Consider the following 26,180-nt stretch of genomic DNA (forward strand, 5'->3'; position numbering starts at 1 on the left):
AGCATAACAGCAAAAGAAGAATTGACTGCGTTACAGTCAGTGCGGGAGCGGCGGCTTTGCTCGTGCGCGATTCATTTGCAGTTTGGACGCACGTGAACATCTCCTGCCCTGATAGCGGCTGGAGGAGGACTATCCTCCGCCTGTGAGCGCTTTGGCACGAGCGAGGTGCCCACGGCAGCACCCGCTGCTTGTTGAGAGTAAGAGCAACAAGCGCTTTCACGTCAAAAGTCGTCATAAATAAGCCTCCAATAACACCAGAAAAAGTCGCCAGATTTGTCGCTAGTCGCTTTTTAGAAAAAAAAAACGACGGTAAGGGGGGTTTGAAAACTCCCTAAATACAGCGACAAAATCGCTAAGTTGGCAACACTGTTTTCAGGGTATTTAAAAAAATTCAAAACAAAACAAAACCGTGCATCACAATGGGTATTCTCTGAGCATGCGCAGAATTACGCACAGCTGTCATGTGACCCTTTGATCGAACAAAGGATCAAAGGCTCAAAGAGCGCTGACGTCAAATTCGAAGCCACGAAAGTCCTTAAATACCCCCTCTTCACCTTTGCAAACACAGTTTTACTTGGAACGTTTTCAGAAACAGCGAGTTGTGTTTAGCAAACCAGAAACCTTTCAGAAAGGGACTATTTTTAAACGTAAACAATTAAGCAAACATTTTTTCTTGTCGACACTTTGCATTAAGAGTTTAAAGAAATGTCAAACGAAGCATTTAATAATTCACAGTCTGACGGAGAGATTCGAGAGGAATCACAAAGACTGTATGGGTTGATGGAGAGAGAAATACCTGACCCTATGGAGCTTCAAATGAAAATTCAACAACTCCAGTTGGAGTTGAGCACCCTAAAGCGCAAAAAGAATTATTATAAAGATCATTTCCATCAGTCAAGAGATAAGCTTAAACACATCAAGGCTCAGGCTGAAAAAAATCAGACACAGGTGGCATCTCTGGAGGCTAAACTCCAGGAACAGGAAAAGAACGTTCAGACAATGCACCATGACTTTTTGGAAAAGACGGAATCTCTCATTGAGCAGAACAGCAGCATTGCTGCGGAGTTGTCTCAGATAGAAAGTGAGAGAAACGAGCAAAAAAAAGAGAACGCAGATCTCAAGGACTCTTTAGAGAGACTTGAGCAGCAAGTGGGAGAAGCTCACCATAAAACAATGAAAAAAGAAGAGATAATAGAAAAACAATATAGGGAAATATTTCACAAGACAGAACTCACAGTTGAGCTGAAAAGAGAAATTTGTACTCTTCAGCGCCGGGTGAGACAGACACTGGATGAAAAGCAGTGGCAGGTGGAATCTCTGGAGGCTAAAATGCAGGAGCAGGTTAGCACCATTCAGAGGATGTGCTGTGACTTTCACGAAAAAGAAGAACATCTCCTTAAGGAGAACAGCAGCATTGCTGCTGAGATAAACAAATTAAAAACAGCGAACACAAATCTCAAGAAACGTTTACAAAATCTTGAGTATCAAGAAAAGACAACAGAAAGTCTGACACTGAAAATATTTTGGCTGGAAGAAAAAGTCAAAAAGCAAAATTTCAAGATTGTTCATAACGAAGATCTCATAGATGAACTTTATGAACATCTTAAAATGAAAACAGAAATAATTAATAATCTTAAGGATGAGCTGAGAAGGGAGGAGGAAGAAGAAATATTAGCTGCTGTTCACAACATCACTGGTGAACCTCTGCAGCTGGAGAATCTTGCTCCTGAACCCGAGGAGCTTGTTTCTCCTGTCTCAGAACCATCTCCTGATGTGGTCCCGACACAGGAGAATCTTGCTCCTGAACCTGAGGAGCTTTTTTTTCCTGCCTTGGAACCACCTTCTGATGTGGTCCCGACACAGGACAATCTTGGTCCTCAACCCGAAGAGCTTGATTTTCCTGTCTCAGAACCATCTCCTGACGTGGTTCCGACTAGTGGTTCATGGCGTCATGGTGCTAAACGCCTACTTAAAATAGGTTTAGGTGTTGCCGCAGTAGGCCTTATTATACCTGCAGCTTACTGGGGCTTTTCAATGCTTGACAGTTATTGCCTATTTAACTCTGTCTATGGCCTCCTTGAGCCATATTGCTACCTTGGTGATGGATTAGTTCCCTTTTAAAGACTAATAATGATGGACTGCTTTTCATCCACAGTCCAGAAAACCATACGTTGTTCATGTTAGACAACATGAGCAACATTTAGCTAACTTGTGCTCTCATTTTTCTTTTCTTTTGCCTCTCACCCCCCAACCAGTCGTGACAGATGGCTGCCCCTTCCTGAGCCTGGTTCTGTCAAAGGTTTCTTCCTGTTTAAAGGGAGTTTTTCCTTTCCACTGTGCCTAGTGCTTGCTCACAGGGGATCATTTGATTGTTGGGGTTTAATTTGTTAAAAAAAAAAACATAACAAATTAGGTGAGGGGTTCACATAATAGAGAGCACAACAAAAACTACAAATTTTTTTTAAAATTTGTAGTTTTTGTTGTGCTCTCTATTATTTTAAAAAAATTTGTTAGTTGCAAATCAAAATAAAGACAACAGTTTCTGAAAAACATCTCTTACGGCTCTGTTTATTTGCTTAAATGAACACTTGTATCTTTTGTCATAGAAGAATATACATTGGCCTAAGTATTTAATAATTTTAAATTTAGCCCTGCGCTGCATGAGATAAACTGAGATGAGATAAACTGTGGCACAGACGGCTGTCGGCCTGGCGAGGGAAAGTTCCTCTTCAACCTCCAAACTGAACCCAGTTTGTTACTCGCAGCATCGCAAAATTAGACACAGCAATTTCTTAGAGTCTGGTTTAAGTCCTGAAATGACATCTCCTCACCTGTCACGGTTCTGGGTCAGTTTGACCCAGTATTTTGAGTTGTTATGTTTTGGTGTGTTTTTGCATTATGGATTGTTTTCTTATTCTCTTGTGGTGCTTTTGTTGGTTATGATGATGATGATGATGATGATGATGATGATGATGATGATGATGGTGATTATTAATCTATGTTTTAGTTATTCTTGTTTAGGGATTAGTTCTTAGGTTTTGTGTTCTCATGTTTTTTGCTGGTTTAGTTCAGTGTCTAGTCTGTCTCTCTCTGTCCAGTCCGTGTCTTAGTTTAGTGTGTATTGTTTCCTGTTTTATTTTGAAGGATTGTGTCTTATGTCAGTGTGTCCAGCTTCGATCCCCTGACTCGTTAGCCCCAATCTCTCCCAGCTGTGTCTCCCTCCTGTTTTCCATTCCCTGATTACTTCCCTGTGTATATTAGCCCTGTGTTTGCCCTTGTTCAGTGCTGCATCGTACCATCGGATTATGCCTGTGTGTTTTATACTGTGTTCAGTATTTCATGTGTAAAACATGTGTTCATGTTTTAATTTCTCCAGCAATAAAGCTGAGGTTTTGAGTTACAATTCTGTGTTCGAGTCCTGCATTTGGATCCTCATCTCCGCCTGCTCGCACACAAAGCCCTGACGTTTCCAGCATAGAAGCATTCACAGTCATTACACTGTATGTACACTATATATGAAAAAAAGAAGAAAAACAGAAAGCCAAATAAGAAATACTTCTAAGCAGTAGAAGGTTGTTGACAGTAGCAAGCTACAGGTCTCTCAGTATCTTTCAGTATTGCTCTCCCTGAGAACCCTGTGCACAGCTAGGTTTAAGGTATTCTCAGGTATTAGAATTTAACACATTTAAGTATACTGACATAAGTAAGTTGGTGGACGTTTCAGGTGACCTCCTGCAGCTTGCTGGAATTCTTGTCTGGATTGCCTAAGCAAACACTTGCTTAGTTGGCAACAAGATATCAAGTTAGTGGGGCACCTGAGACACACTTTGTCTAATTAATTGCAGTGTTTTGCCATTCTCAGTGAGAGATGAGAGGCCTTATAAGATGGTTTTGATAACAATGTCCTGGGGGTACAAGCTGCAGTTTCGTCATCGATCTCACCCTTTTCAGAGAAAGTGACTGCAGGTTTTAGATGTGTCCTTGAACCAACACAGCTGATTCAAATGGCTAAATTACCTCCTCAACATGTCTTGAAGTTCTCCAGGGGGCTGGTAATGACCTAATCATTTGATTCAGGTGTGTTGACCCAGGGTGAGATCTAAAACCTGCAGGACACCGGCCCTCGAGGCCTGGCGTTGCCTACCCCTGATATAGACAGTGCTTGAAGCAGTTATTACCTTCTTGCCATATTGGCAGAATAAATGACCTGGAAGCTGTTGCACTGTCTGCACCTGTAAACTCCAGGACACGTTTACAAATAATTTTCGTTGTTATTTGCGCTGCAGCTGCAGGTTAGGGTGGAGTTACTGTGTGTGTGTGTGTGTGTGTGTGTGTGTGTGTGTGTGTGTGTTTACAAGTAGTTTTAAACCTTGTGATCCACAAAACAGCATAACAGCAAAAGAAGAATTGACTGCGTTACAGTCAGTGCGGGAGCGGCGGCTTTGCTCGTGCGCGATTCATTTGCAGTTTGGACGCACGTGAACATCTCCTGCCCTGATAGCGGCTGGAGGAGGACTATCCTCCGCCTGTGAGCGCTTTGGCACGAGCGAGGTGCCCACGGCAGCACCCGCTGCTTGTTGAGAGTAAGAGCAACAAGCGCTTTCACGTCAAAAGTCGTCATAAATAAGCCTCCAATAACACCAGAAAAAGTCGCCAGATTTGTCGCTAGTCGCTTTTTAGAAAAAAAAAACGACGGTAAGGGGGGTTTGAAAACTCCCTAAATACAGCGACAAAGTCGCTAAGTTGGCAACACTGTTTTCAGGGTATTTAAAAAAATTCAAAACAAAACAAAACCGTGCATCACAATGGGTATTCTCTGAGCATGCGCAGAATTACGCACAGCTGTCATGTGACCCTTTGATCGAACAAAGGATCAAAGGCTCAAAGAGCGCTGACGTCAAATTCGAAGCCACGAAAGTCCTTAAATACCCCCTCTTCACCTTTGCAAACACAGTTTTACTTGGAACGTTTTCAGAAACAGCGAGTTGTGTTTAGCAAACCAGAAACCTTTCAGAAAGGGACTATTTTTAAACTTAAACAATTAAGCAAACATTTTTTCTTGTCGACACTTTGCATTAAGAGTTTAAAGAAATGTCAAACGAAGCATTTAATAATTCACAGTCTGACGGAGAGATTCGAGAGGAATCACAAAGACTGTATGGGTTGATGGAGAGAGAAATACCTGACCCTATGGAGCTTCAAATGAAAATTCAACAACTCCAGTTGGAGTTGAGCACCCTAAAGCGCAAAAAGAATTATTATAAAGATCATTTCCATCAGTCAAGAGATAAGCTTAAACACATGAAGGCTCAGGCTGAAAAAAATCAGACACAGGTGGCATCTCTGGAGGCTAAACTCCAGGAACAGGAAAAGAACGTTCAGACAATGCACCATGACTTTTTGGAAAAGACGGAATCTCTCATTGAGCAGAACAGCAGCATTGCTGCGGAGTTGTCTCAGATAGAAAGTGAGAGAAACGAGCAAAAAAAAGAGAACGCAGATCTCAAGGACTCTTTAGAGAGACTTGAGCAGCAAGTGGGAGAAGCTCACCATAAAACAATGAAAAAAGAAGAGATAATAGAAAAACAATATAGGGAAATATTTCACAAGACAGAACTCACAGTTGAGCTGAAAAGAGAAATTTGTACTCTTCAGCGCCGGGTGAGACAGACACTGGATGAAAAGCAGTCGCAGGTGGAATCTCTGGAGGCTAAAATGCAGGAGCAGGTTAGCACCATTCAGAGGATGTGCCGTGACTTTCACGAAAAAGAAGAATATCTCCTTAAGGAGAACAGCAGCATTGCTGCTGAGATAAACAAATTAAAAACAGCGAACACAAATCTCAAGAAACGTTTACAAAATCTTGAGTATCAAGAAAAGACAACAGAAAGTCTGACACTGAAAATATTTTGGCTGGAAGAAAAAGTCAAAAAGCAAAATTTCAAGATTGTTCATAACGAAGATCTCATAGATGAACTTTATGAACATCTTAAAATGAAAACAGAAATAATTAATAATCTTAAGGATGAGCTGAGAAGGGAGGAGGAAGAAGAAATATTAGCTGCTGTTCACAACATCACTGGTGAACCTCTGCAGCTGGAGAATCTTGCTCCTGAACCCGAGGAGCTTGTTTCTCCTGTCTCAGAACCATCTCCTGATGTGGTCCCGACACAGGAGAATCTTGCTCCTGAACCTGAGGAGCTTTTTTTTCCTGCCTTGGAACCACCTTCTGATGTGGTCCCGACACAGGACAATCTTGGTCCTCAACCCGAAGAGCTTGATTTTCCTGTCTCAGAACCATCTCCTGACGTGGTTCCGACTAGTGGTTCATGGCGTCATGGTGCTAAACGCCTACTTAAAATAGGTTTAGGTGTTGCCGCAGTAGGCCTTATTATACCTGCAGCTTACTGGGGCTTTTCAATGCTTGACAGTTATTGCCTATTTAACTCTGTCTATGGCCTCCTTGAGCCATATTGCTACCTTGGTGATGGATTAGTTCCCTTTTAAAGACTAGTAATGATGGACTGCTTTTCATCCACAGTCCAGAAAACCATACGTTGTTCATGTTAGCTAAATGCTGCTCATGTTGTCTAACTTGTGCTCTCATTTTTCTTTTCTTTTGCCTCTCACCCCCCAACCAGTCGTGACAGATGGCTGCCCCTTCCTGAGCCTGGTTCTGTCAAAGGTTTCTTCCTGTTTAAAGGGAGTTTTTCCTTTCCACTGTGCCTAGTGCTTGCTCACAGGGGATCATTTGATTGTTGGGGTTTAATTTGTTAAAAAAAAACATAACAAATTAGGTGAGGGGTTCACATAATAGAGAGCACAACAAAAACTACAAATTTTTTTTTAAAATTTGTAGTTTTTGTTGTGCTCTCTATTATTTTAAAAAAATTTGTTAGTTGCAAATCAAAATAAAGACAACAGTTTCTGAAAAACATCTCTTACGGCTCTGTTTATTTGCTTAAATGAACACTTGTATTTTTTGTCATAGAAGAATATACATTGGCCTAAGTATTTAATAATTTTAAATTTAGCCCTGCGCTGCATGAGATAAACTGAGATGAGATAAACTGTAGCACAGACGGCTGTCGGCCTGGCGAGGGAAAGTTCCTCTTCAACCTCCAAACTGAACCCAGTTTGTTACTCGCAGCATCGCAAAATTAGACACAGCAATTTCTTAGAGTCTGGTTTAAGTCCTGAAATGACATCTCCTCACCTGTCACGGTTCTGGGTCAGTTTGACCCAGTATTTTGAGTTGTTATGTTTTGGTGTGTTTTTGCATTATGGATTGTTTTCTTATTCTCTTGTGGTGCTTTTGTTGGTTATGATGATGATGGTGATTATTAATCTATGTTTTAGTTATTCTTGTTTAGGGATTAGTTCTTAGGTTTTGTGTTCTCATGTTTCTTGCTGGTTTAGTTCAGTGTCTAGTCTGTCTCTCTCTGTCCAGTCCGTGTCTTAGTTTAGTGTGTATTGTTTCCTGTTTTATTTTGAAGGATTGTGTCTTATGTCAGTGTGTCCAGCTTCGATCCCCTGACTCGTTAGCCCCAATCTCTCCCAGCTGTGTCTCCCTCCTGTTTTCCATTCCCTGATTACTTCCCTGTGTATATTAGCCCTGTGTTTGCCCTTGTTCAGTGCTGCATCGTACCATCGGATTATGCCTGTGTGTTTTATACTGTGTTCAGTATTTTCGTTTTCACTATCCTTGTTCTGTTCATGTTTTAATTTCTCCAGCAATAAAGCTGAGGTTTTGAGTTACAATTCTGTGTTCGAGTCCTGCATTTGGATCCTCATCTCCGCCTGCTCGCACACAAAGCCCTGACGTTTCCAGCATAGAAGCATTCACAGTCATTACACTGTATGTACACTATAAATGGAAAAAAAGAAGAAAAACAGAAAGCCAAATAAGAAATACTTCTAAGCAGTAGAAGGTTGTTGACAGTAGCAAGCTACAGGTCTCTCAGTATCTTTCAGTATTGCTCTCCCTGAGAACCCTGTGCACAGCTAGGTTTAAGGTATTCTCAGGTATTAGAATTTAACACATTTAAGTATACTGACATAAGTAAGTTGGTGGACGTTTCAGGTGACCTCCTGCAGCTTGCTGGAATTCTTGTTTGGATTGCCTAAGCAAACACTTGCTTAGTTGGCAACAAGATATCAAGTTAGTGGGGCACCTGAGACACACTTTGTCTAATTAATTGCAGTGTTTTGCCATTCTCAGTGAGAGATGAGAGGCCTTATAAGATGGTTTTGATAACAATGTCCTGGGGGTACAAGCTGCAGTTTCGTCATCGATCTCACCCTTTTCAGAGAAAGTGACTGCAGGTTTTAGATGTGTCCTTGAACCAACACAGCTGATTCAAATGGCTAAATTACCTCCTCAACATGTCTTGAAGTTCTCCAGGGGGCTGGTAATGACCTAATCATTTGATTCAGGTGTGTTGACCCAGGGTGAGATCTAAAACCTGCAGGACACCGGCCCTCGAGGCCTGGCGTTGCCTACCCCTGATATAGACAGTGCTTGAAGCAGTTATTACCTTCTTGCCATATTGGCAGAATAAATGACCTGGAAGCTGTTGCACTGTCTGCACCTGTAAACTCCAGGACACGTTTACAAATAATTTTCGTTGTTATTTGCGCTGCAGCTGCAGGTTAGGGTGGAGTTACTGTGTGTGTGTGTGTGTGTTTACAAGTAGTTTTAAACCTTGTGATCCACAAAACAGCATAACAGCAAAAGAAGAATTGACTGCGTTACAGTCAGTGCGGGAGCGGCGGCTTTGCTCGTGCGCGATTCATTTGCAGTTTGGACGCACGTGAACATCTCCTGCCCTGATAGCGGCTGGAGGAGGACTATCCTCCGCCTGTGAGCGCTTTGGCACGAGCGAGGTGCCCACGGCAGCACCCGCTGCTTGTTGAGAGTAAGAGCAACAAGCGCTTTCACGTCAAAAGTCGTCATAAATAAGCCTCCAATAACACCAGAAAAAGTCGCCAGATTTGTCGCTAGTCGCTTTTTAGAAAAAAAAAACGACGGTAAGGGGGGTTTGAAAACTCCCTAAATACAGCGACAAAATCGCTAAGTTGGCAACACTGTTTTCAGGGTATTTAAAAAAATTCAAAACAAAACAAAACCGTGCATCACAATGGGTATTCTCTGAGCATGCGCAGAATTACGCACAGCTGTCATGTGACCCTTTGATCGAACAAAGGATCAAAGGCTCAAAGAGCGCTGACGTCAAATTCGAAGCCACGAAAGTCCTTAAATACCCCCTCTTCACCTTTGCAAACACAGTTTTACTTGGAACGTTTTCAGAAACAGCGAGTTGTGTTTAGCAAACCAGAAACCTTTCAGAAAGGGACTATTTTTAAACGTAAACAATTAAGCAAACATTTTTTCTTGTCGACACTTTGCATTAAGAGTTTAAAGAAATGTCAAACGAAGCATTTAATAATTCACAGTCTGACGGAGAGATTCGAGAGGAATCACAAAGACTGTATGGGTTGATGGAGAGAGAAATACCTGACCCTATGGAGCTTCAAATGAAAATTCAACAACTCCAGTTGGAGTTGAGCACCCTAAAGCGCAAAAAGAATTATTATAAAGATCATTTCCATCAGTCAAGAGATAAGCTTAAACACATGAAGGCTCAGGCTGAAAAAAATCAGACACAGGTGGCATCTCTGGAGGCTAAACTCCAGGAACAGGAAAAGAACGTTCAGACAATGCACCATGACTTTTTGGAAAAGACGGAATCTCTCATTGAGCAGAACAGCAGCATTGCTGCGGAGTTGTCTCAGATAGAAAGTGAGAGAAACGAGCAAAAAAAAGAGAACGCAGATCTCAAGGACTCTTTAGAGAGACTTGAGCAGCAAGTGGGAGAAGCTCACCATAAAACAATGAAAAAAGAAGAGATAATAGAAAAACAATATAGGGAAATATTTCACAAGACAGAACTCACAGTTGAGCTGAAAAGAGAAATTTGTACTCTTCAGCGCCGGGTGAGACAGACACTGGATGAAAAGCAGTGGCAGGTGGAATCTCTGGAGGCTAAAATGCAGGAGCAGGTTAGCACCATTCAGAGGATGTGCTGTGACTTTCACGAAAAAGAAGAATATCTCCTTAAGGAGAACAGCAGCATTGCTGCTGAGATAAACAAATTAAAAACAGCGAACACAAATCTCAAGAAACGTTTACAAAATCTTGAGTATCAAGAAAAGACAACAGAAAGTCTGACACTGAAAATATTTTGGCTGGAAGAAAAAGTCAAAAAGCAAAATTTCAAGATTGTTCATAACGAAGATCTCATAGATGAACTTTATGAACATCTTAAAATGAAAACAGAAATAATTAATAATCTTAAGGATGAGCTGAGAAGGGAGGAGGAAGAAGAAATATTAGCTGCTGTTCACAACATCACTGGTGAACCTCTGCAGCTGGAGAATCTTGCTCCTGAACCCGAGGAGCTTGTTTCTCCTGTCTCAGAACCATCTCCTGATGTGGTCCCGACACAGGAGAATCTTGCTCCTGAACCTGAGGAGCTTTTTTTTCCTGCCTTGGAACCACCTTCTGATGTGGTCCCGACACAGGAGAATCTTGCTCCTGAACCTGAGGAGCTTTTTTTTCCTGCCTTGGAACCACCTTCTGATGTGGTCCCGACACAGGACAATCTTGGTCCTCAACCCGAAGAGCTTGATTTTCCTGTCTCAGAACCATCTCCTGACGTGGTTCCGACTAGTGGTTCATGGCGTCATGGTGCTAAACGCCTACTTAAAATAGGTTTAGGTGTTGCCGCAGTAGGCCTTATTATACCTGCAGCTTACTGGGGCTTTTCAATGCTTGACAGTTATTGCCTATTTAACTCTGTCTATGGCCTCCTTGAGCCATATTGCTACCTTGGTGATGGATTAGTTCCCTTTTAAAGACTAGTAATGATGGACTGCTTTTCATCCACAGTCCAGAAAACCATACGTTGTTCATGTTAGCTAAATGCTGCTCATGTTGTCTAACTTGTGCTCTCATTTTTCTTTTCTTTTGCCTCTCACCCCCCAACCAGTCGTGACAGATGGCTGCCCCTTCCTGAGCCTGGTTCTGTCAAAGGTTTCTTCCTGTTTAAAGGGAGTTTTTCCTTTCCACTGTGCCTAGTGCTTGCTCACAGGGGATCATTTGATTGTTGGGGTTTAATTTGTTAAAAAAAAACATAACAAATTAGGTGAGGGGTTCACATAATAGAGAGCACAACAAAAACTACAATTTTTTTTAAAATTTGTAGTTTTTGTTGTGCTCTCTATTATTTAAAAAAAATTTGTTAGTTGCAAATCAAAATAAAGACAACAGTTTCTGAAAAACATCTCTTACGGCTCTGTTTATTTGCTTAAATGAACACTTGTATTTTTTGTCATAGAAGAATATACATTGGCCTAAGTATTTAATAATTTTAAATTTAGCCCTGCGCTGCATGAGATAAACTGAGATGAGATAAACTGTGGCACAGACGGCTGTCGGCCTGGCGAGGGAAAGTTCCTCTTCAACCTCCAAACTGAACCCAGTTTGTTACTCGCAGCATCGCAAAATTAGACACAGCAATTTCTTAGAGTCTGGTTTAAGTCCTGAAATGACATCTCCTCACCTGTCACGGTTCTGGGTCAGTTTGACCCAGTATTTTGAGTTGTTATGTTTTGGTGTGTTTTTGCATTATGGATTGTTTTCTTATTCTCTTTTGGTGCTTTTGTTGGTTATGATGATGATGATGATGATGATGATGGTGATTATTAATCTATGTTTTAGTTATTCTTGTTTAGGGATTAGTTCTTAGGTTTTGTGTTCTCATGTTTTTTGCTGGTTTAGTTCAGTGTCTAGTCTGTCTCTCTCTGTCCAGTCCGTGTCTTAGTTTAGTGTGTATTGTTTCCTGTTTTATTTTGAAGGATTGTGTCTTATGTCAGTGTGTCCAGCTTCGATCCCCTGACTCGTTAGCCCCAATCTCTCCCAGCTGTGTCTCCCTCCTGTTTTCCATTCCCTGATTACTTCCCTGTGTATATTAGCCCTGTGTTTGCCCTTGTTCAGTGCTGCATCGTACCATCGGATTATGCCTGTGTGTTTTATACTGTGTTCAGTATTTCATGTGTAAAACATGTGTTCATGTTTTAATTTCTCCAGCAATAAAGCTGAGGTTTTGAGTTACAATTCTGTGTTCGAGTCCTGCATTTGGATCCTCATCTCCGCCTGCTCGCACACAAAGCCCTGACGTTTCCAGCATAGAAGCATTCACAGTCATTACACTGTATGTACACTATATATGGAAAAAAAGAAGAAAAACAGAAAGCCAAATAAGAAATACTTCTAAGCAGTAGAAGGTTGTTGACAGTAGCAAGCTACAGGTCTCTCAGTATCTTTCAGTATTGCTCTCCCTGAGAACCCTGTGCACAGCTAGGTTTAAGGTATTCTCAGGTATTAGAATTTAACACATTTAAGTATACTGACATAAGTAAGTTGGTGGACGTTTCAGGTGACCTCCTGCAGCTTGCTGGAATTCTTGTCTGGATTGCCTAAGCAAACACTTGCTTAGTTGGCAACAAGATATCAAGTTAGTGGGGCACCTGAGACACACTTTGTCTAATTAATTGCAGTGTTTTGCCATTCTCAGTGAGAGATGAGAGGCCTTATAAGATGGTTTTGATAACAATGTCCTGGGGGTACAAGCTGCAGTTTCGTCATCGATCTCACCCTTTTCAGAGAAAGTGACTGCAGGTTTTAGATGTGTCCTTGAACCAACACAGCTGATTCAAATGGCTAAATTACCTCCTCAACATGTCTTGAAGTTCTCCAGGGGGCTGGTAATGACCTAATCATTTGATTCAGGTGTGTTGACCCAGGGTGAGATCTAAAACCTGCAGGACACCGGCCCTCGAGGCCTGGCGTTGCCTACCCCTGATATAGACAGTGCTTGAAGCAGTTATTACCTTCTTGCCATATTGGCAGAATAAATGACCTGGAAGCTGTTGCACTGTCTGCACCTGTAAACTCCAGGACACGTTTACAAATAATTTTCGTTGTTATTTGCGCTGCAGCTGCAGGTTAGGGTGGAGTTACTGTGTGTGTGTGTGTGTGTGTGTGTGTGTGTGTGTGTTTACAAGTAGTTTTAAACCTTGTGATCCACAAAACAGCATAACAGCAAAAGAAGAATTGACTGCGTTACAGTCAGTGCGGGAGCGGCGGCTTTGCTCGTGCGCGATTCATTTGCAGTTTGGACGCACGTGAACATCTCCTGCCCTGATAGCGGCTGGAGGAGGACTATCCTCCGCCTGTGAGCGCTTTGGCACGAGCGAGGTGCCCACGGCAGCACCCGCTGCTTGTTGAGAGTAAGAGCAACAAGCGCTTTCACGTCAAAAGTCGTCATAAATAAGCCTCCAATAACACCAGAAAAAGTCGCCAGATTTGTCGCTAGTCGCTTTTTAGAAAAAAAAACGACGGTAAGGGGGGTTTGAAAACTCCCTAAATACAGCGACAAAATCGCTAAGTTGGCAACACTGTTTTCAGGGTATTTAAAAAAATTCAAAACAAAACAAAACCGTGCATCACAATGGGTATTCTCTGAGCATGCGCAGAATTACGCACAGCTGTCATGTGACCCTTTGATGAACAAAGGATCAAAGGCTCAAAGAGCGCTGACGTCAAATTCGAAGCCACGAAAGTCCTTAAATACCCCCTCTTTACCTTTGCAAACACAGTTTTACTTGGAACGTTTTCAGAAACAGCGAGTTGTGTTTAGCAAACCAGAAACCTTTCAGAAAGGGACTATTTTTAAACGTAAACAATTAAGCAAACATTTTTTCTTGTCGACACTTTGCATTAAGAGTTTAAAGAAATGTCAAACGAAGCATTTAATAATTCACAGTCTGACGGAGAGATTCGAGAGGAATCACAAAGACTGTATGGGTTGATGGAGAGAGAAATACCTGACCCTATGGAGCTTCAAATGAAAATTCAACAACTCCAGTTGGAGTTGAGCACCCTAAAGCGCAAAAAGAATTATTATAAAGATCATTTCCATCAGTCAAGAGATAAGCTTAAACACATGAAGGCTCAGGCTGAAAAAAATCAGACACAGGTGGCATCTCTGGAGGCTAAACTCCAGGAACAGGAAAAGAACGTTCAGACAATGCACCATGACTTTTTGGAAAAGACGGAATCTCTCATTGAGCAGAACAGCAGCATTGCTGCGGAGTTGTCTCAGATAGAAAGTGAGAGAAACGAGCAAAAAAAAGAGAACGCAGATCTCAAGGACTCTTTAGAGAGACTTGAGCAGCAAGTGGGAGAAGCTCACCATAAAACAATGAAAAAAGAAGAGATAATAGAAAAACAATATAGGGAAATATTTCACAAGACAGAACTCACAGTTGAGCTGAAAAGAGAAATTTGTACTCTTCAGCGCCGGGTGAGACAGACACTGGATGAAAAGCAGTCGCAGGTGGAATCTCTGGAGGCTAAAATGCAGGAGCAGGTTAGCACCATTCAGAGGATGTGCCGTGACTTTCACGAAAAAGAAGAATATCTCCTTAAGGAGAACAGCAGCATTGCTGCTGAGATAAACAAATTAAAAACAGCGAACACAAATCTCAAGAAACGTTTACAAAATCTTGAGTATCAAGAAAAGACAACAGAAAGTCTGACACTGAAAATATTTTGGCTGGAAGAAAAAGTCAAAAAGCAAAATTTCAAGATTGTTCATAACGAAGATCTCATAGATGAACTTTATGAACATCTTAAAATGAAAACAGAAATAATTAATAATCTTAAGGATGAGCTGAGAAGGGAGGAGGAAGAAGAAATATTAGCTGCTGTTCACAACATCACTGGTGAACCTCTGCAGCTGGAGAATCTTGCTCCTGAACCCGAGGAGCTTGTTTCTCCTGTCTCAGAACCATCTCCTGATGTGGTCCCGACACAGGAGAATCTTGCTCCTGAACCTGAGGAGCTTTTTTTTCCTGCCTTGGAACCACCTTCTGATGTGGTCCCGACACAGGAGAATCTTGCTCCTGAACCTGAGGAGCTTTTTTTTCCTGCCTTGGAACCACCTTCTGATGTGGTCCCGACACAGGACAATCTTGGTCCTCAACCCGAAGAGCTTGATTTTCCTGTCTCAGAACCATCTCCTGACGTGGTTCCGACTAGTGGTTCATGGCGTCATGGTGCTAAACGCCTACTTAAAATAGGTTTAGGTGTTGCCGCAGTAGGCCTTATTATACCTGCAGCTTACTGGGGCTTTTCAATGCTTGACAGTTATTGCCTATTTAACTCTGTCTATGGCCTCCTTGAGCCATATTGCTACCTTGGTGATGGATTAGTTCCCTTTTAAAGACTAGTAATGATGGACTGCTTTTCATCCACAGTCCAGAAAACCATACGTTGTTCATGTTAGCTAAATGCTGCTCATGTTGTCTAACTTGTGCTCTCATTTTTCTTTTCTTTTGCCTCTCACCCCCCAACCAGTCGTGACAGATGGCTGCCCCTTCCTGAGCCTGGTTCTGTCAAAGGTTTCTTCCTGTTTAAAGGGAGTTTTTCCTTTCCACTGTGCCTAGTGCTTGCTCACAGGGGATCATTTGATTGTTGGGGTTTAATTTGTTAAAAAAAAACATAACAAATTAGGTGAGGGGTTCACATAATAGAGAGCACAACAAAAACTACAAATTTTTTTTAAAATTTGTAGTTTTTGTTGTGCTCTCTATTATTTTAAAAAAATTTGTTAGTTGCAAATCAAAATAAAGACAACAGTTTCTGAAAAACATCTCTTACGGCTCTGTTTATTTGCTTAAATGAACACTTGTATTTTTTGTCATAGAAGAATATACATTGGCCTAAGTATTTAATAATTTTAAATTTAGCCCTGCGCTGCATGAGATAAACTGAGATGAGATAAACTGTGGCACAGACGGCTGTCGGCCTGGCGAGGGAAAGTTCCTCTTCAACCTCCAAACTGAACCCAGTTTGTTACTCGCAGCATCGCAAAATTAGACACAGCAATTTCTTAGAGTCTGGTTTAAGTCCTGAAATGACATCTCCTCACCTGTCACGGTTCTGGGTCAGTTTGACCCAGTATTTTGAGTTGTTATGTTTTGGTGTGTTTTTGCATTATGGATTGTTTTCTTATTCTCTTTTGGTGCTTTTGTTGGTTATGATGATGATGATGATGATGATGATGATGATGGTGATTATTAATCTATGTTTTAGTTATTCTTGTTTAGGGATTAGTTCTTAGGTTTTGTGTTCTCATGTTTTTTGCTGGTTTAGTTCAGTGTCTAGTCTGTCTCTCTCTGTCCAGTCCGTGTCTTAGTTTAGTGTGTATTGTTTCCTGTTTTATTTTGAAGGATTGTGTCTTATGTCAGTGTGTCCAGCTTCGATCCCCTGACTCGTTAGCCCCAATCTCTCCCAGCTGTGTCTCCCTCCTGTTTTCCATTCCCTGATTACTTCCCTGTGTATATTAGCCCTGTGTTTGCCCTTGTTCAGTGCTGCATCGTACCATCGGATTATGCCTGTGTGTTTTATACTGTGTTCAGTATTTCATGTGTAAAACATGTGTTCATGTTTTAATTTCTCCAGCAATAAAGCTGAGGTTTTGAGTTACAATTCTGTGTTCGAGTCCTGCATTTGGATCCTCATCTCCGCCTGCTCGCACACAAAGCCCTGACGTTTCCAGCATAGAAGCATTCACAGTCATTACACTGTATGTACACTATATATGAAAAAAAGAAGAAAAACAGAAAGCCAAATAAGAAATACTTCTAAGCAGTAGAAGGTTGTTGACAGTAGCAAGCTACAGGTCTCTCAGTATCTTTCAGTATTGCTCTCCCTGAGAACCCTGTGCACAGCTAGGTTTAAGGTATTCTCAGGTATTAGAATTTAACACATTTAAGTATACTGACATAAGTAAGTTGGTGGACGTTTCAGGTGACCTCCTGCAGCTTGCTGGAATTCTTGTCTGGATTGCCTAAGCAAACACTTGCTTAGTTGGCAACAAGATATCAAGTTAGTGGGGCACCTGAGACACACTTTGTCTAATTAATTGCAGTGTTTTGCCATTCTCAGTGAGAGATGAGAGGCCTTATAAGATGGTTTTGATAACAATGTCCTGGGGGTACAAGCTGCAGTTTCGTCATCGATCTCACCCTTTTCAGAGAAAGTGACTGCAGGTTTTAGATGTGTCCTTGAACCAACACAGCTGATTCAAATGGCTAAATTACCTCCTCAACATGTCTTGAAGTTCTCCAGGGGGCTGGTAATGACCTAATCATTTGATTCAGGTGTGTTGACCCAGGGTGAGATCTAAAACCTGCAGGACACCGGCCCTCGAGGCCTGGCGTTGCCTACCCCTGATATAGACAGTGCTTGAAGCAGTTATTACCTTCTTGCCATATTGGCAGAATAAATGACCTGGAAGCTGTTGCACTGTCTGCACCTGTAAACTCCAGGACACGTTTACAAATAATTTTCGTTGTTATTTGCGCTGCAGCTGCAGGTTAGGGTGGAGTTACTGTGTGTGTGTGTGTGTGTGTGTGTGTGTGTGTGTGTGTGTGTGTGTTTACAAGTAGTTTTAAACCTTGTGATCCACAAAACAGCATAACAGCAAAAGAAGAATTGACTGCGTTACAGTCAGTGCGGGAGCGGCGGCTTTGCTCGTGCGCGATTCATTTGCAGTTTGGACGCACGTGAACATCTCCTGCCCTGATAGCGGCTGGAGGAGGACTATCCTCCGCCTGTGAGCGCTTTGGCACGAGCGAGGTGCCCACGGCAGCACCCGCTGCTTGTTGAGAGTAAGAGCAACAAGCGCTTTCACGTCAAAAGTCGTCATAAATAAGCCTCCAATAACACCAGAAAAAGTCGCCAGATTTGTCGCTAGTCGCTTTTTAGAAAAAAAAAACGACGGTAAGGGGGGTTTGAAAACTCCCTAAATACAGCGACAAAATCGCTAAGTTGGCAACACTGTTTTCAGGGTATTTAAAAAAATTCAAAACAAAACAAAACCGTGCATCACAATGGGTATTCTCTGAGCATGCGCAGAATTACGCACAGCTGTCATGTGACCCTTTGATCGAACAAAGGATCAAAGGCTCAAAGAGCGCTGACGTCAAATTCGAAGCCACGAAAGTCCTTAAATACCCCCTCTTCACCTTTGCAAACACAGTTTTACTTGGAACGTTTTCAGAAACAGCGAGTTGTGTTTAGCAAACCAGAAACCTTTCAGAAAGGGACTATTTTTAAACGTAAACAATTAAGCAAACATTTTTTCTTGTCGACACTTTGCATTAAGAGTTTAAAGAAATGTCAAACGAAGCATTTAATAATTCACAGTCTGACGGAGAGATTCGAGAGGAATCACAAAGACTGTATGGGTTGATGGAGAGAGAAATACCTGACCCTATGGAGCTTCAAATGAAAATTCAACAACTCCAGTTGGAGTTGAGCACCCTAAAGCGCAAAAAGAATTATTATAAAGATCATTTCCATCAGTCAAGAGATAAGCTTAAACACATCAAGGCTCAGGCTGAAAAAAATCAGACACAGGTGGCATCTCTGGAGGCTAAACTCCAGGAACAGGAAAAGAACGTTCAGACAATGCACCATGACTTTTTGGAAAAGACGGAATCTCTCATTGAGCAGAACAGCAGCATTGCTGCGGAGTTGTCTCAGATAGAAAGTGAGAGAAACGAGCAAAAAAAAGAGAACGCAGATCTCAAGGACTCTTTAGAGAGACTTGAGCAGCAAGTGGGAGAAGCTCACCATAAAACAATGAAAAAAGAAGAGATAATAGAAAAACAATATAGGGAAATATTTCACAAGACAGAACTCACAGTTGAGCTGAAAAGAGAAATTTGTACTCTTCAGCGCCGGGTGAGACAGACACTGGATGAAAAGCAGTGGCAGGTGGAATCTCTGGAGGCTAAAATGCAGGAGCAGGTTAGCACCATTCAGAGGATGTGCTGTGACTTTCACGAAAAAGAAGAACATCTCCTTAAGGAGAACAGCAGCATTGCTGCTGAGATAAACAAATTAAAAACAGCGAACACAAATCTCAAGAAACGTTTACAAAATCTTGAGTATCAAGAAAAGACAACAGAAAGTCTGACACTGAAAATATTTTGGCTGGAAGAAAAAGTCAAAAAGCAAAATTTCAAGATTGTTCATAACGAAGATCTCATAGATGAACTTTATGAACATCTTAAAATGAAAACAGAAATAATTAATAATCTTAAGGATGAGCTGAGAAGGGAGGAGGAAGAAGAAATATTAGCTGCTGTTCACAACATCACTGGTGAACCTCTGCAGCTGGAGAATCTTGCTCCTGAACCCGAGGAGCTTGTTTCTCCTGTCTCAGAACCATCTCCTGATGTGGTCCCGACACAGGAGAATCTTGCTCCTGAACCTGAGGAGCTTTTTTTTCCTGCCTTGGAACCACCTTCTGATGTGGTCCCGACACAGGACAATCTTGGTCCTCAACCCGAAGAGCTTGATTTTCCTGTCTCAGAACCATCTCCTGACGTGGTTCCGACTAGTGGTTCATGGCGTCATGGTGCTAAACGCCTACTTAAAATAGGTTTAGGTGTTGCCGCAGTAGGCCTTATTATACCTGCAGCTTACTGGGGCTTTTCAATGCTTGACAGTTATTGCCTATTTAACTCTGTCTATGGCCTCCTTGAGCCATATTGCTACCTTGGTGATGGATTAGTTCCCTTTTAAAGACTAATAATGATGGACTGCTTTTCATCCACAGTCCAGAAAACCATACGTTGTTCATGTTAGACAACATGAGCAACATTTAGCTAACTTGTGCTCTCATTTTTCTTTTCTTTTGCCTCTCACCCCCCAACCAGTCGTGACAGATGGCTGCCCCTTCCTGAGCCTGGTTCTGTCAAAGGTTTCTTCCTGTTTAAAGGGAGTTTTTCCTTTCCACTGTGCCTAGTGCTTGCTCACAGGGGATCATTTGATTGTTGGGGTTTAATTTGTTAAAAAAAAAAACATAACAAATTAGGTGAGGGGTTCACATAATAGAGAGCACAACAAAAACTACAAATTTTTTTTAAAATTTGTAGTTTTTGTTGTGCTCTCTATTATTTTAAAAAAATTTGTTAGTTGCAAATCAAAATAAAGACAACAGTTTCTGAAAAACATCTCTTACGGCTCTGTTTATTTGCTTAAATGAACACTTGTATCTTTTGTCATAGAAGAATATACATTGGCCTAAGTATTTAATAATTTTAAATTTAGCCCTGCGCTGCATGAGATAAACTGAGATGAGATAAACTGTGGCACAGACGGCTGTCGGCCTGGCGAGGGAAAGTTCCTCTTCAACCTCCAAACTGAACCCAGTTTGTTACTCGCAGCATCGCAAAATTAGACACAGCAATTTCTTAGAGTCTGGTTTAAGTCCTGAAATGACATCTCCTCACCTGTCACGGTTCTGGGTCAGTTTGACCCAGTATTTTGAGTTGTTATGTTTTGGTGTGTTTTTGCATTATGGATTGTTTTCTTATTCTCTTGTGGTGCTTTTGTTGGTTATGATGATGATGGTGATTATTAATCTATGTTTTAGTTATTCTTGTTTAGGGATTAGTTCTTAGGTTTTGTGTTCTCATGTTTTTTGCTGGTTTAGTTCAGTGTCTAGTCTGTCTCTCTCTGTCCAGTCCGTGTCTTAGTTTAGTGTGTATTGTTTCCTGTTTTATTTTGAAGGATTGTGTCTTATGTCAGTGTGTCCAGCTTCGATCCCCTGACTCGTTAGCCCCAATCTCTCCCAGCTGTGTCTCCCTCCTGTTTTCCATTCCCTGATTACTTCCCTGTGTATATTAGCCCTGTGTTTGCCCTTGTTCAGTGCTGCATCGTACCATCGGATTATGCCTGTGTGTTTTATACTGTGTTCAGTATTTCATGTGTAAAACATGTGTTCATGTTTTAATTTCTCCAGCAATAAAGCTGAGGTTTTGAGTTACAATTCTGTGTTCGAGTCCTGCATTTGGATCCTCATCTCCGCCTGCTCGCACACAAAGCCCTGACGTTTCCAGCATAGAAGCATTCACAGTCATTACACTGTATGTACACTATATATGAAAAAAAGAAGAAAAACAGAAAGCCAAATAAGAAATACTTCTAAGCAGTAGAAGGTTGTTGACAGTAGCAAGCTACAGGTCTCTCAGTATCTTTCAGTATTGCTCTCCCTGAGAACCCTGTGCACAGCTAGGTTTAAGGTATTCTCAGGTATTAGAATTTAACACATTTAAGTATACTGACATAAGTAAGTTGGTGGACGTTTCAGGTGACCTCCTGCAGCTTGCTGGAATTCTTGTCTGGATTGCCTAAGCAAACACTTGCTTAGTTGGCAACAAGATATCAAGTTAGTGGGGCACCTGAGACACACTTTGTCTAATTAATTGCAGTGTTTTGCCATTCTCAGTGAGAGATGAGAGGCCTTATAAGATGGTTTTGATAACAATGTCCTGGGGGTACAAGCTGCAGTTTCGTCATCGATCTCACCCTTTTCAGAGAAAGTGACTGCAGGTTTTAGATGTGTCCTTGAACCAACACAGCTGATTCAAATGGCTAAATTACCTCCTCAACATGTCTTGAAGTTCTCCAGGGGGCTGGTAATGACCTAATCATTTGATTCAGGTGTGTTGACCCAGGGTGAGATCTAAAACCTGCAGGACACCGGCCCTCGAGGCCTGGCGTTGCCTACCCCTGATATAGACAGTGCTTGAAGCAGTTATTACCTTCTTGCCATATTGGCAGAATAAATGACCTGGAAGCTGTTGCACTGTCTGCACCTGTAAACTCCAGGACACGTTTACAAATAATTTTCGTTGTTATTTGCGCTGCAGCTGCAGGTTAGGGTGGAGTTACTGTGTGTGTGTGTGTGTGTGTGTGTGTGTGTGTGTGTGTGTGTACAAGTAGTTTTAAACCTTGTGATCCACAAAACAGCATAACAGCAAAAGAAGAATTGACTGCGTTACAGTCAGTGCGGGAGCGGCGGCTTTGCTCGTGCGCGATTCATTTGCAGTTTGGACGCACGTGAACATCTCCTGCCCTGATAGCGGCTGGAGGAGGACTATCCTCCGCCTGTGAGCGCTTTGGCACGAGCGAGGTGCCCACGGCAGCACCCGCTGCTTGTTGAGAGTAAGAGCAACAAGCGCTTTCACGTCAAAAGTCGTCATAAATAAGCCTCCAATAACACCAGAAAAAGTCGCCAGATTTGTCGCTAGTCGCTTTTTAGAAAAAAAAAACGACGGTAAGGGGGGTTTGAAAACTCCCTAAATACAGCGACAAAGTCGCTAAGTTGGCAACACTGTTTTCAGGGTATTTAAAAAAATTCAAAACAAAACAAAACCGTGCATCACAATGGGTATTCTCTGAGCATGCGCAGAATTACGCACAGCTGTCATGTGACCCTTTGATCGAACAAAGGATCAAAGGCTCAAAGAGCGCTGACGTCAAATTCGAAGCCACGAAAGTCCTTAAATACCCCCTCTTCACCTTTGCAAACACAGTTTTACTTGGAACGTTTTCAGAAACAGCGAGTTGTGTTTAGCAAACCAGAAACCTTTCAGAAAGGGACTATTTTTAAACTTAAACAATTAAGCAAACATTTTTTCTTGTCGACACTTTGCATTAAGAGTTTAAAGAAATGTCAAACGAAGCATTTAATAATTCACAGTCTGACGGAGAGATTCGAGAGGAATCACAAAGACTGTATGGGTTGATGGAGAGAGAAATACCTGACCCTATGGAGCTTCAAATGAAAATTCAACAACTCCAGTTGGAGTTGAGCACCCTAAAGCGCAAAAAGAATTATTATAAAGATCATTTCCATCAGTCAAGAGATAAGCTTAAACACATGAAGGCTCAGGCTGAAAAAAATCAGACACAGGTGGCATCTCTGGAGGCTAAACTCCAGGAACAGGAAAAGAACGTTCAGACAATGCACCATGACTTTTTGGAAAAGACGGAATCTCTCATTGAGCAGAACAGCAGCATTGCTGCGGAGTTGTCTCAGATAGAAAGTGAGAGAAACGAGCAAAAAAAAGAGAACGCAGATCTCAAGGACTCTTTAGAGAGACTTGAGCAGCAAGTGGGAGAAGCTCACCATAAAACAATGAAAAAAGAAGAGATAATAGAAAAACAATATAGGGAAATATTTCACAAGACAGAACTCACAGTTGAGCTGAAAAGAGAAATTTGTACTCTTCAGCGCCGGGTGAGACAGACACTGGATGAAAAGCAGTCGCAGGTGGAATCTCTGGAGGCTAAAATGCAGGAGCAGGTTAGCACCATTCAGAGGATGTGCCGTGACTTTCACGAAAAAGAAGAATATCTCCTTAAGGAGAACAGCAGCATTGCTGCTGAGATAAACAAATTAAAAACAGCGAACACAAATCTCAAGAAACGTTTACAAAATCTTGAGTATCAAGAAAAGACAACAGAAAGTCTGACACTGAAAATATTTTGGCTGGAAGAAAAAGTCAAAAAGCAAAATTTCAAGATTGTTCATAACGAAGATCTCATAGATGAACTTTATGAACATCTTAAAATGAAAACAGAAATAATTAATAATCTTAAGGATGAGCTGAGAAGGGAGGAGGAAGAAGAAATATTAGCTGCTGTTCACAACATCACTGGTGAACCTCTGCAGCTGGAGAATCTTGCTCCTGAACCCGAGGAGCTTGTTTCTCCTGTCTCAGAACCATCTCCTGATGTGGTCCCGACACAGGAGAATCTTGCTCCTGAACCTGAGGAGCTTTTTTTTCCTGCCTTGGAACCACCTTCTGATGTGGTCCCGACACAGGACAATCTTGGTCCTCAACCCGAAGAGCTTGATTTTCCTGTCTCAGAACCATCTCCTGACGTGGTTCCGACTAGTGGTTCATGGCGTCATGGTGCTAAACGCCTACTTAAAATAGGTTTAGGTGTTGCCGCAGTAGGCCTTATTATACCTGCAGCTTACTGGGGCTTTTCAATGCTTGACAGTTATTGCCTATTTAACTCTGTCTATGGCCTCCTTGAGCCATATTGCTACCTTGGTGATGGATTAGTTCCCTTTTAAAGACTAGTAATGATGGACTGCTTTTCATCCACAGTCCAGAAAACCATACGTTGTTCATGTTAGCTAAATGCTGCTCATGTTGTCTAACTTGTGCTCTCATTTTTCTTTTCTTTTGCCTCTCACCCCCCAACCAGTCGTGACAGATGGCTGCCCCTTCCTGAGCCTGGTTCTGTCAAAGGTTTCTTCCTGTTTAAAGGGAGTTTTTCCTTTCCACTGTGCCTAGTGCTTGCTCACAGGGGATCATTTGATTGTTGGGGTTTAATTTGTTAAAAAAAAACATAACAAATTAGGTGAGGGGTTCACATAATAGAGAGCACAACAAAAACTACAAATTTTTTTTTAAAATTTGTAGTTTTTGTTGTGCTCTCTATTATTTTAAAAAAATTTGTTAGTTGCAAATCAAAATAAAGACAACAGTTTCTGAAAAACATCTCTTACGGCTCTGTTTATTTGCTTAAATGAACACTTGTATTTTTTGTCATAGAAGAATATACATTGGCCTAAGTATTTAATAATTTTAAATTTAGCCCTGCGCTGCATGAGATAAACTGAGATGAGATAAACTGTAGCACAGACGGCTGTCGGCCTGGCGAGGGAAAGTTCCTCTTCAACCTCCAAACTGAACCCAGTTTGTTACTCGCAGCATCGCAAAATTAGACACAGCAATTTCTTAGAGTCTGGTTTAAGTCCTGAAATGACATCTCCTCACCTGTCACGGTTCTGGGTCAGTTTGACCCAGTATTTTGAGTTGTTATGTTTTGGTGTGTTTTTGCATTATGGATTGTTTTCTTATTCTCTTGTGGTGCTTTTGTTGGTTATGATGATGATGGTGATTATTAATCTATGTTTTAGTTATTCTTGTTTAGGGATTAGTTCTTAGGTTTTGTGTTCTCATGTTTCTTGCTGGTTTAGTTCAGTGTCTAGTCTGTCTCTCTCTGTCCAGTCCGTGTCTTAGTTTAGTGTGTATTGTTTCCTGTTTTATTTTGAAGGATTGTGTCTTATGTCAGTGTGTCCAGCTTCGATCCCCTGACTCGTTAGCCCCAATCTCTCCCAGCTGTGTCTCCCTCCTGTTTTCCATTCCCTGATTACTTCCCTGTGTATATTAGCCCTGTGTTTGCCCTTGTTCAGTGCTGCATCGTACCATCGGATTATGCCTGTGTGTTTTATACTGTGTTCAGTATTTTCGTTTTCACTATCCTTGTTCTGTTCATGTTTTAATTTCTCCAGCAATAAAGCTGAGGTTTTGAGTTACAATTCTGTGTTCGAGTCCTGCATTTGGATCCTCATCTCCGCCTGCTCGCACACAAAGCCCTGACGTTTCCAGCATAGAAGCATTCACAGTCATTACACTGTATGTACACTATAAATGGGAAAAAAGAAGAAAAACAGAAAGCCAAATAAGAAATACTTCTAAGCAGTAGAAGGTTGTTGACAGTAGCAAGCTACAGGTCTCTCAGTATCTTTCAGTATTGCTCTCCCTGAGAACCCTGTGCACAGCTAGGTTTAAGGTATTCTCAGGTATTAGAATTTAACACATTTAAGTATACTGACATAAGTAAGTTGGTGGACGTTTCAGGTGACCTCCTGCAGCTTGCTGGAATTCTTGTCTGGATTGCCTAAGCAAACACTTGCTTAGTTGGCAACAAGATATCAAGTTAGTGGGGCACCTGAGACACACTTTGTCTAATTAATTGCAGTGTTTTGCCATTCTCAGTGAGAGATGAGAGGCCTTATAAGATGGTTTTGATAACAATGTCCTGGGGGTACAAGCTGCAGTTTCGTCATCGATCTCACCCTTTTCAGAGAAAGTGACTGCAGGTTTTAGATGTGTCCTTGAACCAACACAGCTGATTCAAATGGCTAAATTACCTCCTCAACATGTCTTGAAGTTCTCCAGGGGGCTGGTAATGACCTAATCATTTGATTCAGGTGTGTTGACCCAGGGTGAGATCTAAAACCTGCAGGACACCGGCCCTCGAGGCCTGGCGTTGCCTACCCCTGATATAGACAGTGCTTGAAGCAGTTATTACCTTCTTGCCATATTGGCAGAATAAATGACCTGGAAGCTGTTGCACTGTCTGCACCTGTAAACTCCAGGACACG

General features: G+C 41.7%; 2 protein-coding genes across 2 annotated transcripts in view; both read left to right on the forward strand.

The window, feature by feature from the left end:
- The window catches only part of LOC146360505 (uncharacterized), a 62,436-nt gene that overhangs the window by 21,045 nt on the left and 15,211 nt on the right, over positions 1-26,180 (forward strand). The window contains exons 6-11 of the mRNA XM_084922794.1: positions 742-1,101; positions 9,745-9,822; positions 13,896-14,303; positions 14,424-15,323; positions 18,629-18,754; positions 23,226-24,050. Coding sequence (XP_084778920.1) covers positions 742-1,101; positions 9,745-9,822; positions 13,896-14,303; positions 14,424-15,323; positions 18,629-18,754; positions 23,226-24,050 — 2,697 coding nt within the window. The remainder of the gene's footprint in view (positions 1-741; positions 1,102-9,744; positions 9,823-13,895; positions 14,304-14,423; positions 15,324-18,628; positions 18,755-23,225; positions 24,051-26,180) is intronic.
- Positions 4,710-6,642, forward strand: LOC146360506 (uncharacterized). The gene is made up of 2 exons (XM_084922793.1): positions 4,710-5,535; positions 5,656-6,642. Exons 1-2 carry the CDS (start codon positions 5,092-5,094, stop codon positions 6,505-6,507), a joined length of 1,296 nt encoding a protein of 431 aa, XP_084778919.1. The 5' UTR covers positions 4,710-5,091; the 3' UTR covers positions 6,508-6,642.

Source organism: Perissodus microlepis, unplaced genomic scaffold, assembly GCF_051167445.1.
Source record: "Perissodus microlepis isolate ML-2025 ecotype Zambia unplaced genomic scaffold, ASM5116744v1 scaffold_40, whole genome shotgun sequence".
Classification (NCBI taxonomy): domain Eukaryota; kingdom Metazoa; phylum Chordata; class Actinopteri; order Cichliformes; family Cichlidae; genus Perissodus; species Perissodus microlepis.